The sequence below is a fragment of the Saccopteryx bilineata genome, chromosome 7 (genome assembly GCF_036850765.1).
Source record: "Saccopteryx bilineata isolate mSacBil1 chromosome 7, mSacBil1_pri_phased_curated, whole genome shotgun sequence".
In the NCBI taxonomy this organism is placed as follows: Eukaryota; Metazoa; Chordata; class Mammalia; order Chiroptera; family Emballonuridae; genus Saccopteryx; species Saccopteryx bilineata.
Window position 1 is genome coordinate 81,029,166 of NC_089496.1, and position 13,979 is coordinate 81,043,144.

A 13,979-nucleotide genomic window follows, 5' to 3' on the forward strand; every position below is an offset into this window, starting at 1 on the left:
AGACTGTATGCCTAAAATGGTCTATTTGGAATATCAGAACTTTTTTTTTTTTTTTTTTTTTTACAGAGACCAAGAGAGAGTCAGAGAGAGAGAGAGAGAGATAGGGACAGACAGACAGGAACAGAGAGAGATGAGAAGCATCAATCATTAGTTTTTCGATGCAGCACCTTAGTTGTTCATTGATTGCTTTCTCATATGTGCCTTGACCGTGGGCTACAGCAGACCGAGTAACCCCTTGCTCAAGCCAGCGACCTTGGGTCCAAGCTGGTGAGATTTGCTCAAACCAGATGAGCCTGCACTCAAGGTGGCGACCTCTGGGTCTCAAACCTGGGTCCTCTGTATCCCAGTCTGACGCTCTATCCACTGTGCCACCGCCTGGTCAGGCGGAATATCAGAACTTTTAAAAATCACTCCCAACTTTATACTCCAGTTTTCCTTTTAATTTTTATTTAATTTTTAAAAATTCTTATTTATTGATTCTTAGAGAGAGGAGAAGGGGGAGAGAGAGAGAGAAAGAAACATCGATTTGCTGTTCCACGCATTCATTCCATCATTGGTTGATTCTTGTACATGCCCTTACCGGGGATCGAACCTGCACCCTTGGCATGTCCAACCACCAGGCTTCCCAGCCAGAGCCCACTCTGGGTTTCTAGAGCAGTAGGAAATGTGATGGGAAACTCTTTGAAGAAAGGTCTAGTTAAACCTTTGTAAAATGTAATTGCAAGAGAACATTTTAAGAAAAGCCTGGGAGGATTTCATTATTTTTCCTACACATAAGTACCAGCGTAATTAGCAGTTTCTGGAAGTTTCGCAACAGCTTCTGTGATCACTCTGAAATTACCTGGTGGGTAATTGACATGTCTAACAGTTGGGCATCTATCGAATACTCTATTAAAGCTCTTCGATTAATACAAGCAAATTTCTAATCTATTATTATTTTTTTAGTGATCCTGTAAGAAAACACTTTTATTTATTCCAAAAACTCATACATTGATCACATGAACATTTGCTAATAATATCTATTTTTTATAGGTAATTTATCTTACTTAAAGTAGAGAGGTTTACTTAATCCAAGATATAAAAGTTGAAAGCAAAACAGTGGAAGACTTAGTTTTCTTCTCTCTGTAATATAATAATCTTTATTTTTGTTAGGCATGGTTTGGTTTATTTGTTGAATCAAACGCAAATTAATGATTGCCCTTTATTGTGAATTTTGATTTTACAGAGTTTAAATATCTTCCAGAACCTAAATAAACGCCAGTTTGAAACAGTTATTCATTTGTTTGAAGTTGCGATAATAGCAACTGACCTGGCTTTATACTTCAAGTAAGTACATAATTTCTATATCTGTGTGGGTCTGCCTTCCATAAATGATCTATTGCGTTGAACTTGAAAGGCATTTATTCACATACACATTTATTCATTTTTCTTCTGGATAATCAATAGAATACCTTCAAGATGCCTAACAGTTAATTTTATTAGACATCTGGAAACATTTTAAATAGCTAAACCCCTAATATTAACTAGTTTGTTATCTGAGGAAATTTGAGTTGAAGCATATGCAGCAAGGTTGGTGCGTTGCCAGAGGAGTGATACCACAAAAGCTTACAGGGTAGCTTTTTGTCCTGATGAAGCTGCCATTTGATCTGAGTCTGACATTTGATCCTGTCAGAGTCAGGGAGATGAATAGTGTTGGTGAGCCTGATGCACGTTAACCAAACTTTCAGCGTTCTGAGTTACATACAGCAGAGTGTCAACTTATTTATCATAACAGTTACCAAGGACCAGGCGCTTTGAGCTTCTGCACATTTTCTTGTTAGTGAACTGTGAAGTTGCATATTGAAAATGGGTTAGAACAAGGTGAACAAGCTATAGGATCCAAATAGTTAATAACTTGAATGAACAGTATCAAGTTGTGCCTCTCTGATCCTTCTTAATTCAAAATTTAATTATTATATAGTACATAACATGAAGACACATACTTAGAATAAATAATTGATATCCAAATATCCATAACCCAGATTCAACAAATGCTAAGGTTTTGCCACACCTGTCTTAGATCTTTTATAAGGAGAAAAAAAGTGATGGAAGTGAGGCATCCCCCCCCCCCCACTCCATGAAAGACCCCTCCCTTCTCCTTCACAGACATCACCATCCAGATGTTGATGAGTATTTGTTCTTTCCATCTCTGTTTTTATATGGTATTGTGACGTGTGTTTTAAAATGTTCTATAATTGGTTTCATACTGTACATAGGTTTCTGCAACTTACTTTTTTCACGCAACATTTCCTTTTAAAGATTTACCTTGGCGGTAAATGGAAATCTAGTTCATTCCTTTTAAATATATATATACCACAACTAATTTAACCATTCTTTTATTCATGGACATTTAGATTATTTCAAATTTTTCCTAATTGCTCATAATACTGCTTTCTATGCCCTTGTATACATATGAGAGTTTCCACTAAACTCTCCCTAGAAATGAGATCACTGTAAGGTTTGCATATCTTCAATTTTACACCACATGGTATTCACAAAAGTTGCCCCAACAGAAGTTATGCAATAAGATAATTTAACTGAACAATACAGTGTTTATAAAGTTTGTCTCAGATATAGTCATGTAAATATGGATATACTTTTATGCACCAATATATTTATTGGGGTCCATATCAATATATTATTGGATGTGCTTCAGGAAATCTGAAAAGCTCATGTTAAAGATACCTTCCTCTTACCCCTGTTTTTATATGCTATTGCATAGCTGCATCTTTTTTTTAGGAAGAGAACCATGTTTCAAAAAATTGTTGATGCCTGTGAAAAAATGGAAACCGAACAAGAGGCCATCAAATACGTAACCACTGATCCAACCAAAAAAGAGATTATCATGTGAGCAGTCAGAGTTATATTTACCTTTGGCAAAAATAACTTATTTGGTATTTCTTTCTATATTAACAATTTTTGTTCTCTTCCAAAGGGCGATGATGATGACTGCATGTGACTTGTCAGCTATAACCAAACCCTGGGAGGTACAAAGTCAGGTGAATAAAGTTACGTTTCCTTCTCTGTCACACTCTCAAGGACTGTCTGGGTCCCACTGTAAAACTCAACATGAGGATAGTTGGCAACCTCAGAATTCTATTTTAGCTGTCACTTATATGACTTTATATTTTACAGTCAATTATCTTTCATTACCCTGGACTTGTCCTCTCAAACAATTGGTTTATAATTTAAAAAGAAGGAAAGAGGAACTTGAGAAGTTAAGACAAAAATAAAATGTTCCCTGTTCGGTTTCTATTAATGAAGAAAGGCACATAGCTTTCAACAGCTCACAAATGTCTTTTTTTTTTTTTTCTTTTCCGTATTTGAGACAGAATCATGCAATCCCTGGCCAGAATCGACCCGGTGACCTATGTCTGGGACCTGTGCTCTGCCCATTTGGGGCCATGCTTGCAACTGAGCTATTTTTAGCTCTTGAGGTGGAGGCTCCATGGAGCCATCCTTAGCACCTGGGGCCAACACCTTCAAATCAATCAAGTTATGGCTGCTGGAGAAGAAGAGAAAGAGAAGGGAGAGGAAGGAGAATCAGTCACTTCTTCTGTGTGCCCTGACCGGGAATCAAACCTGGGACTTCCTCACATGCCTGGTCAACACTCTTATCATTGAGCCAACTGGCCAGGGGCAAATGTCAGTCTTTTTTATCAGGGCCCAGAACAAGATAAATAGAAGGAATATTGAGAAGAAAATGCTTTCTTGAAAGAATTCTTTATCACTGAGCAGGCTGTAAAAAGTTTATATACACTTATTCGGGGATTGCATGATTTTTTTTTTTAAGCAGAGGCAGTAAATCAGTATGAGGGTGAATCATTAGTGCTTTCCTCTATTAAGGGTGGTTTTGCTCCTACAATCTCATCTTCAACATGCAACCCCCTCCTTTATTAAACTCATCTTTACTCCCTTCTCCTTGATCCATAGCAATCTCCTTGATTCGTACTATTACTCTTATAGCACTGACCACACTGTTGACATGACTGTCTTCACTAGACTGTGAGCACCCTAAAGAAAAATGTCACATCTTATTCCTCTTGGCAAGCCTGTCTTCTGCCAATGCAAGGCAGCTAGTAGGTGTTCAGTATACTTGATATTGGGTTTTTAGAAACCTACATAAATTAACTCTCAAATATCTGCATATCATAATCAAGTAAAGCTGTGTGTTAATCTCTGTGCACGCATGTGTGAGTGCTTGTGCATATCACATATGCAGATATAAAACTAGATGCTAACAGGTAAGCAGGACAAAAGGAGGACTTGGGAGGTGTTAGATCTTGAAGCATAATATTGTTATACATCATATATATTATGTAAGAATTATTATATTTTATTATGTAATATATACAATGTATAATTATGTAATATATACATTACATATCATATGAGAATGAAACATCTGCCCAACTCCCCTTTTTACTGTTGCAAGGTAGTGGTGATAGCAAACAGGAGGTAGGCACTCCCGGAATGAGTTTAGAAAACTGGGAGGAGGAGAAATTCCCCTTTCCCATTTCAATATAATCTGTAAATAACAACTTCTTAAAACCAAAGAGCAGGCCCTGGCCGGTTGGCTCAGTGGTGGAGCGTCAGCCTGGCGTGCGGAAGTCCCCGGTTCGATTCCCGGCCAGGGCACACAGGAGAGGCGCCCATCTGCTTCTCCACCCCTCCCCCTCTCCTTTCTCTCTGTCTCTCTCTTCCCCTCCCGCAGTGAGGCTCCATTGGAGCAAAAGATGGCCCGGGCGCTGGGGATGGCTCCTTGCCTCTGCCCCAGGCGCTAGAGTGGCTCTGGTCGCGACAGGGCGACGCCCTGGATGGGCAGAGCATCGCCCTCTGGTGGGCGTGCTGGGTGGATCCCAGTCGGGTGCATGCGGGAGTCTGTCTGACTGCCTCCCCATTTCCAGCTTCAGAAAAATACAAAAAAAAGAAAGAAAGAAAGAAAGAAAGAAAGAAAGAAAGAAAGAAAGAAAGAGAAGTAAAACCAAAGAGCATATGGTATAATAATACCTCAAACATTAACTATAAACCCTATTCTTAAAAGTCACTCATACTAATACAATGCAAATTCTCTATTAATAGGTTGCTTTCATGAACCAAGTCTTTCTTATTTACAGGTAGCACTTCTGGTTGCAAGTGAATTCTGGGAACAAGGAGATCTGGAGAGAACAGTGCTACAGCAACAACCTATTGTAAAGGCCTTGACATAAAAGCACACTAGTTATTAAAAATTATCAATACAAATCAGTCTATTTTGTTCACTGAACCTTAGAAAACTTTTTAAAGGATTTATTTTTCTTTCTAGCCTATGATGGACAGAAACAAAAAAGATGAACTACCTAAACTTCAAGTTGGATTTATTGATTTTGTTTGTACTTTTGTATATAAGGTAAGTAAACAAATTGATTATTGAGTGAAATACATAATCATCTGAATGAGATTTTTTTTTCCCAAGCTATAGCCAAACTCAAAAGGGCCCTGAAAGGAAAGCCCTTAGTGATATCCTTATTTCTCCAAAGTAGTGTGAGGTGTTGTCTCAAAATCTTATTCAACAGTGGGATAAAAGGAGGAAGAACTTGAGAGCAAATTGAATGGATTGCTTTAGGCAGGCAGGAAAGACGGCAGGAAGGACGCACCTGTCTTTCCCAGTTCCAAGGCACTGAATTCAATCCACCCTAGCAGTTCTGAGCATTGTAACGTCTTTTAGTTCCTCTGCAAATGAAAAATACTGAATACCAACCATATAAGTTAAGTAGCTTTTGACCTAAAATTCTCTGTAGGAGTTCTCACGGTTTCACAAGGAAGTCACACCTATGCTGAATGGCCTTCAGAATAACAGAGTGGAATGGAAATCCCTAGCTGATGAATATGATGCAAAGATGAAGGTCATTGAAGAAGAGGTGAAAAAGCAGGAAGACGGACACACAGTTGAAAAAGGTTAGATGGGGCCCTGGGTGGTTGGCTCAGTGGAGAAAGCGTCGGCCTGGCATATGGACATTCCAGGTTTGATTCCTGGTCAGGGCACACAAGAAAAGTAACCATCTGTTTTCTCCCAGCCCCTCTCCCCCTTCTCTCCCCCTTCCCCTCACACATCCAGTGGCTCAGTGGGTTTGACCATGGCCCCGGGCACTGAAGATAGCTGAGTAGGTCCGAGTGAAAGCCTCAGGCTCTGAGGATGGCTTCTTTGGTCTGAGTGATGGCCTCAGGCACTAAAAGTATCTCAGATTTTTCAAGCATTGGCCCTAGACAGGGGTTGCGGGGTGTATCTCACTCAGGGCGCATGCCGGAGTGTGTCTCTCTATCTCCTCTTCTCTCACTTAAAAAAAAAGAAAAATATTAGATGAAATTTGTTTTTCCCTCTTTTGAGAGGCCAAAAGTCAAGCTGAGCTTAATCTCACATGACCAAACCATACAAAGTAAATACAAACATTGAACTTGCTTTAGTGTACACAATCTGATAATTTTAAGACGTAGGTTTGTGGACCGGACTGGTGATGGTGCAATGGCTAGAGCATTAACCTGGGGTGCCGAGGTCCTGGGTTTGAAACCCTGAACTTGCCGGCTTGAGCACTGGCTCACCAGCTTGATGGGAGGTGGCCAGCTTGAGCATGGGATCCCAGACATGATTCCATGGTCGCTGGCTTGAACCCAAATGTCCCTGGCTTGAAGCCCAAGGTCACTGGCTGGAAGCCCAAGGTTGCTGGCTTGAGCAAGAGGTCACTGGCTTGGCTGGAGCTTCCCAGTCAAGGCACGTATGAGAAGCCATCAGTGAACAACTAAAGAGACACAAATACGAGTTGATACTTCTCCTCTCTCTTTTTTTCCTGTCTGTCTCTCTCTTGCTAAAAAAGAAAAAAAAAGAAAAACATGTTAGTGGTTTTTAGGGTTTTTTTTCCTCCAAAACAAGATCTGAAGTATAATTCTAGATGGAATTGACTGGTCCAGGTGAAGCAGGGGTCGGAGCTAGACTTCTCCATCCACTCTAGAAGGTGGCTCCAGAGGTATCTATGCAGAATATCGAGTTTGTAGAAATAATATGAAAAATACAGAATCAGGTGAGGTTGTTGGTGGCAGCAAGAAAACGGCTCCAGGTGTTAGGCCAGTGGGGTCAGACCAGACCTCGGCTCAGAGACCTCAGTACTTGAGTTCTGGCTAGGAAATAATTCAGAGCTAAGAGAAAGTTTATTTAAAAAGTCACAAGGGTAGAAGAAATGAGCCGTAGAAGGAACAGGCTCAGGAAACAAGTTACAGAGGCAAAAAGAAGGGTAAAGGTAACACGCCTGGGGGGAAGAATTTAGGGGAGGGGAAGGCGTGGGCATGCTCCTGGGAGGGAGAGCTCACTAGGTCCTCTATCCTAGGGATTTTTAAGGGTGGAGAGTTTGGGGGAGGTCCCAGGGAAGGATCTTAATAGAATATTAATCAGCTCTCTAAAAAATGTCCTTGCAGGGTTACGGTGTCCACTGATCCCAGGACAGGGGATCATTAGTCAATGTACACTGCTCACAAAAGTTAGGGGATCGGGGAACATGCAGACACTCCAGTACTTACAGACTTTTTGTACAGTGCATTTTCACCAATGAAATAAAAGTTGGTTTTGCATCTCATTTGCATAATTAAACTTTCTTTGACTTGCTGTTTGCTTTTCTGATGTTCTTGTTTAATAAAAAAAAATCAAATACTTCTTTTTTTTTTATTGCTTCATATTCATTTTGAAATATCTCCTAATTTTTGTGAGCGGTAGAGTTGGTCCTGAGGTCAGCCTTGATATTATTGCTTGTCTGGTTTTCCTGCTGTTCTGTGGAGCTGAAACACGACTGAGGCCTGGATGTCATCCCCAGGGGTTAATGCTTAAGGGCTATCCTCCGGCCCCTTTGTTGATTCCCCTCTGAGGGGGTCTGAGCCACCTGGCTAGCTACATACCAGGGGAGAAAATGTACTTATTGGGTGTCTATTCTGTACAAAGCCCTTTGTTAGGCAGGCCCTGGGGAAAGATGGGGTCCCTATCTCATAGAGCCTGCCCTCTGGTGGGAGAGCTAGATATTAAAACAATAAATGAGCCTGACCTGTGGTGGCGCAGTGGATAAAGCGTTGACCTGGAAATACTGAGGTCGTCGGTTCGAAACCCTGGGCTTGCCTGGTCAAGGCACATATGGGAGTTGATGCTTCCAGCTCCTTCCCCCTTCTCTGTCTCCTCTCTCTCCCTCTCTGTCTCTCTCTCTCTCACCTCTTTAAAACAAAACAAAACAAAACAAAAAAAACAATAAATGAACAATTAATTACCGGACTGTCAGAGGAAGTATGAGGTGAGTACCTGGGCCACCAGGCAAGGCTTTCCTGAAGAAGGATGCTTATGCTAAACTCTGGACACATTAGGCTTTGGCTAAGCAAAGAAAGGAGAAGGGGTTGGGGGAGAAGCAAAGAAGAGAATAAGGACAAAGGCCTTGAAGTGGCAATAAGCTTGGTGCAATGAAGAACTTAGGAAGGGGTGCAGAGCGGGAGAGTAGAGAGCAGCGCAGGCAAAGTACCAGACGAAGCTGGCCGTGCAGGACCTTGCTAGGATCTGACCTCCAGAAGAGCAGTGGGAAGTCATTAATGGGATTTAAACAGGAAAGCAGAGATGACGTCAGAGTAATGGCGGGGTAGGAAGCGATACCGATAAATCTCCCCCAAAACAGGAAAGCAGTAAGATCTCATTTGCACTGCAAAAAGATAACAGAAGTGTAATTTTACTGAGCAAGTGAAAGTAAAGATATTTTTTAGTACAATTACATTGAATCTTTATCTCAGTTTTATGCTGAACAGGATCTATCAGATCCTTTAAGTGGCTCGTGACGTTTTTAGTATTCAGTGTGTTGTCGGACATGGATCTTCCATATTTTAGGTGCATCAGGAATTATTTCTGGCTTTCTTTCCTATTATGCTGAGAAGGTTCTGTGAACTAGGAACATTATTTTGTATCTCTAGGCAACAAGATTCGTGGCTGGCACAAAGCAACAACCCAGATTCCCACGTTGTGTAGTTCAGTAACTCCCTTGAGAAACAGATGTTATAAGTCGCTAATTATTTATTAGATTCCATTTTTAAATGGACCAATTCTGAATATAAATTCAAGTTTTTAAATGGTCATCAAGCCCTAAGTATTTGTTTTGTCACAACTATTAGACTATAAAGTTGATACTAATATCATTAGAGTGTTAGAATAAAAACACTACATATTCACAACTCCTAATAATACTGCTTTTCTCCTTTTTACTAGCTGCAGAAGATTCGGGAGGTGGTGTTGATGACAAAAAGTCCAAAACATGTCTGATGTTATAATATGAGCCAACTGGTCTAAATTTCAAATGTTTTTACTTTTGAAGAAAAACAGAAGACATTCAAAAACACTTCAGCAAATTTCATTCAGCAAACCATCAAGTAAAATAACAAAGGGGCTTCAGAAAAGCTACCCGCTTGACTGTCAAGAGTAAATATACTGAGAAGTCTGAGGGTAAAATGAAGTTCAACGAAAGTGCAAAACAACATGAAAATGAGTGCATTTTTTGGTGCCAATTTGTTTTAAATTAAAAATATATAATCCTGAAACTAGTCACCAATTCTTTTTTAACAGTTCTTATTAACTGTATTCATTTGCTAGGGCTACCATAACAAAATACCACAGAATGGGTGTCTTAAACAACAGAAGTTTATTTTCTCACCATCTGGAGGCTGGAGGTCCAAGATCAAGATGTTGGCAGGATTGGTTTCTTGTGAGGCTTTTCTCCCATTGGTTTGTAGATGGCCAGCCTCTCCCTGAGTCTTTACATGGTCTTCCCTCTTGTGTGTCTGTGTCTTAATGTCTTATAAGGACACAGTCATACTGGATTAGGGCCCACTCAAATGACCTCATATTACCTTAATTACCTCTTTACACACCTTATCTCCAAATTCAGTCACATTGAGGTACTAGGCTTGGACCTTTGAGGGGGCACAATTCAGTCCTTAACATTAATAATTGATATTTACACTCAAATTCCTTCCTGAACTAAAAATATCTCATCAGCATGTCTAATTGTCAGTATAGAATGTATAATGCATGTAAATACTATAAATGGAAAACAAATAAGAAGGATGTCAAATGTTATTCCATCTGAAATGCTTATCATCTCTTTCCTCTACTTTGACCCTTGCTAATGGAATGGTAAAGACCACACTGCTTTCGGCAGCGTATAAACTGTCTTGTCCTATGCCCATCTTTCTCTACAAGTCTGAAACTGTTTATGTGTAACAGAATATTTTGTGTTCAGAACTGTTCTTCTCATTGAAAGAATTATCAGTTTATAAGACATTTACCTGGATAATCCTAACTCAGGTTAAAACAGCAAATAAATATTATGCATTATTAAGAAGCATGTGTTTAATTATGTGAAAACTTTACTACCAAAAGCCATCAGGGGTCCTGGCCAGTTTGCTCAGTGGATAGAGCATTGGCCCTGTGTGTGGACATCCTGAGTTTGATCCCCAGTCAGGGCACACAGGAGAAGTGAACATCTACTTCTCTCCCCTTCTCTCCTTCTTCTCTCTCTCTTCCCCTTTCACATCCAGTGGCTTGATTGGTTTGAGCATTGGCCCCAGGCACTGAAGGTAGCTTAGTTGGTCGGCCTTGGCCTCAGGTGCTGATAATAGCTCAGTTGATTTGAGCATTGACCTCAGATGGGGGTTGCCAAGTGGATTCTGGTTGGGGCACATGTGGTTGTCTATCTCCCCTTCTCTCACTTAAAAAAAAAAAACACATTTAAAAGCCATTGGGAAGGACATCAAGAGAGATTACTTTTAAAAGTGATTACTAGAACTATATAGTGATTCTATACATTGATTTGTCAAGAGATGCTAAGGATAATCAACTACTTTTACTATGTGGTGCATGTTTGGACATTATAAAAATTTAAGATTTCTTCCTTTATCTATAACCATAGGCTGAATTAGAAAACAGACCAGGTCCTGGCAGGTTTGTTTGCTCAGTGGTAGAGCATCAGCCCGGTGTGTGGATGTCCTAAGTTTGATTCCCAGTCAGGGCACACAGGAGAAGTGCCCATCTGCTTTTCCACCCCTTCCCCTCTTGCTTTTCCCCCTCTCCCTTCTCTCTCTCTTTCTCTTCCCCTCTTGCAGCCATGGCTCTGTTGGAATGAGTTGGCCCTGGGTGCTGAGGATGGCCTCACCTCAGGTGATAAGAAGAGCTTGGCTGCTGAGCAACGGAGCAATGCCCAGATGGGCAGAACATCACCCCCTAGTGAGCTTGGCTGGTGGATCCTGGTCAGGACTCATGCAGGAGTCTGTCTGTGCCTCCCCTCCTCTCACTGTAAAAAATAAAAAAAGAAGAAAAGAAAACAGACCAGCCTGACCTGTGGTGGCGCAGTGGATAAAGAATCAACCTGGAACACTGAGGTTGCTGGTTTGAAGCCCCAAGGTAACTGGCTCTGAGTGTGGGTTTGTCAGCACAAGGTTACTAGCTTGAGCAGGGATCGTCCACATAATCCTAAAGCTCACCAGCTTGAGCCCAAGGTCACTGGCTTGAGCAAGGGGACACTGGGATTGCCCCAGGTCAAGGCATATATGAGAAGCAATCAATGCATAACTAAAGTGAAAGCAACTACAAGTTGATCCTTCTCACCCTCTTTCTCCCTTCCTGTTTCTCTCCTACTCTCTCAAAAATAAAAAAAAAATTTAAAAAGAAAACAGACCAAATAATAATTACACCATAAATTTTTTTTTTTTATCAAAAGATATGTAATGGCTGACCTGTGGTGGCAGTGAATTGAGTGTCAACCCGGAATGCTGAGGTCGTTGGTTCAAAACCCTGGGCTTGCCTGGTCAAGGCACATACAACAAGCAACCAATGAACAACTAAAGTGCAGCAACTATGAGTTAATACTTCTTGCTCCCTTCACTTCTCTCTCTCCTCTCTCCATAAAACCAATATATTTTTAAAAAGGTATCTAAATTATACTAAATCGAATTGATGATCTATGAACCTCATGTTTTGTTATACAAGAGATAATTAATTTTAGGCAGCTAAGAAAAAACACATATGTTTCACATAGGTTTCAAATTTAGTGTTTGTTATAGTGTATCCGTAAAGTCATGGTGTACTTTTGACCGGTCACAGGAAAGCAACAAAAGACAATAGAAATGTGAAATCTGCACCAAATCAAAGGAAAACTCTCCCAGTTTCATACCTATTCAGTGCAGTTTGATGTGGGCTCACACACAGATTTTTTAGGGCTCCTTAGGTAGCTATCCCGTATAGCCTCTACAGACTCGTCACTGACTGATGGCCTACCAGAACGGGGTTTCTCCACCAAACTGCCGGTTTCCTTCAACTGCTTATCCCACCAAGTAATGTTATTCCTGAGGTGGCGCTTCATTATAAACATGCCGATATTCACATTGCACTTTGGTCACAGATTCGAATTTAGCAAGCCACAGAACACACTGAACTTTCCTCTGTACTGTCCACATGTCGACTGGCATGGCCGTGGGCTGCTCCACTGTATACACGGTGTTACATCATCATCTGCGCATGTGCACATGCTGCCACGTCATCCTACAGAAACTGGGAGGGTTTTCCTTTTATTTGGTGCAGATTTCACATTTCTATCATCTTTTGTTGCTTTCCTGTGACCGGTCAAAAGTGCACCACGACTTCACGGACACACTGTATTTTTATGTTAGGTATTTAGAATCATAAGATTGCTACTCACACCTAAGAATGTATGTATGGTCCATGAGAAGAAAGTTTTTGTGTTAATCTGTCTTGTTCATAGCTCTATGTAGGTACCCAGAGCAATGCCTGCTATTAAGTTAGGTGCTCAGGCCTAACCAGGCGGTGGTGCAGTGGATAGAGCATCAGACTGGGACACAGAAGACCCAGGTTCGAGACCCTGAGGTCGCCGGCTTGAGCATGGGCTCACCAGCTTGAGTGCGGGGTCACTGGCTTGAACATGGGATCATAGACCTGATCCCATGGTCACTGGCTTGAGCAAAGGGTCACTCGGTCTGCTGTAGCCCCCGGTCAAGGCACATATGAGGAAGCAATCAATGAACAACTAAGGAGCTGCAATGAAGAATTGAAAGAATTGATGCTTCTCATCTCTCTCCCTTCCTGTCTGTCCCTATCTGTCCCTCTGTCTGTCAAAAAGAAAAAAAAAGGTGCTAAATAAATATGAATATTTTGAATAAATCTCATCATATAGGTTTATGAATGAGAAATGCTTGTTAGTATTTTTAGGGGAAAAAAGCTCAATATATATAACTAAATGAATGTTGTCTAAGTCATCACGTTGGGTAAGTGGTACTTGTACACCTTTTTTTTTTTTTTTTTAAGAGAGAGGGGAGAGGGTGGGAGCAGGAGACAAGCAAGACACATCAACTCATAGTAGTTGCTTCCTGTATGTGCCATGACCAGGCAAGCCCAAGGTTCCCAACTGGCGACCTCAGTGTTCCAGGTCAATGCTTTATCCACTGCGCCACCACACATCCGGCAACACCTTATTTCTAATGCTTAAAATAAGTTTGAAACTCCACTTATAGGATTATTTTAGGAACTGTATTAAAAATCTCTTCCTTTAGCTTTATGTAATTTTGGGTCCAAAAATATCAGTCAGTTCAACTTCGCCTCCTCATACATTAGAAAGAAAATAGTGGGGAAGAAATGGGCCATCAATGAGGGTCTGCACAAACAGGAACTTCGCAAGTATAAGCATAATTTCATATCCAAAACCAATGGTCCACTGAACATCACTGACTGCACTATAGCCAAACCTAAAATAGGTCTGTTACAGAATCAATCTTTCAGCTCATCATCGAGGCCTTTCTAAACACCCCTTAAAAATATGACTCCCATTATCTGCCATTGTGTATGAATGAATTAGATGTTGATTATGTATAATAATCTAAATTTA

The 13,979-nt window shown here is 40.8% G+C and overlaps 1 protein-coding gene across 1 annotated transcript in view; it reads left to right on the plus strand.

Annotated features, from left to right (window-relative positions):
- The window catches only part of PDE6C (phosphodiesterase 6C), a 47,071-nt gene extending 36,676 nt beyond the window's left edge, over positions 1–10,395 (plus strand). Inside the window, exons 16-22 of the mRNA XM_066238677.1 lie at positions 1,226–1,326; positions 2,779–2,886; positions 2,975–3,038; positions 5,157–5,231; positions 5,345–5,428; positions 5,820–5,976; positions 9,296–10,395. Of these exons, the coding sequence (XP_066094774.1) occupies positions 1,226–1,326; positions 2,779–2,886; positions 2,975–3,038; positions 5,157–5,231; positions 5,345–5,428; positions 5,820–5,976; positions 9,296–9,357 (651 nt within the window). The 3' untranslated portion in view covers positions 9,358–10,395. The remainder of the gene's footprint in view (positions 1–1,225; positions 1,327–2,778; positions 2,887–2,974; positions 3,039–5,156; positions 5,232–5,344; positions 5,429–5,819; positions 5,977–9,295) is intronic.
- The last annotated feature ends 3,584 nt before the right edge of the window (positions 10,396–13,979 follow it).